At 43.9% G+C, this 410-nt stretch overlaps 1 protein-coding gene across 1 annotated transcript in view; it reads right to left on the reverse strand.

Moving 5' to 3' along the window:
* The window catches only part of LOC119592292 (sulfotransferase 1C4-like), a 7,275-nt gene that overhangs the window by 5,894 nt on the left and 971 nt on the right, over positions 1-410 (reverse strand). The window contains exon 2 of the mRNA XM_037941120.1: positions 22-167. Within this exon, the coding sequence (XP_037797048.1) occupies positions 22-167 (146 nt within the window). The remainder of the gene's footprint in view (positions 1-21; positions 168-410) is intronic.

Raw genomic sequence — 410 nt, forward strand, 5'->3', positions numbered from 1 at the left:
TCCCGCTTCTTTCCAACTCACGTCGCAGGCATGAGGACGCCTCCAGGTTTTGTCCTGACGAAGGTTTTCACGCCTTTCGTGCGCCTGACTGGGTATCGGGCCATTTCTTTTTCAGGAATCTCTTCTAGTATCACGGGCAGCTGGTGCTCCGGCATGGCGCTCGCGGTCTGTCAAGAATAACAAAAGGGAAATCGGGTCAAGTTACTTTTTTATGTTTTGCTTTCGATACTCTGAAGATTAGACATAACATCTTTTTTGTCTACAGTTCGGAAGATTAGTGATCTTACTATGCTGCATGTGTAGGCAAAATAAACGAAAACGTCATTTACGGGTCAACTTGTCACAGGTCACTTGGTATGCATAAATAAGAAAAATGGGTTCATACTTATGCCATGTTTGATATAGGCATT

Source organism: Penaeus monodon, chromosome 30, assembly GCF_015228065.2.
Source record: "Penaeus monodon isolate SGIC_2016 chromosome 30, NSTDA_Pmon_1, whole genome shotgun sequence".
Lineage (NCBI taxonomy): Eukaryota > Metazoa > Arthropoda > Malacostraca > Decapoda > Penaeidae > Penaeus > Penaeus monodon.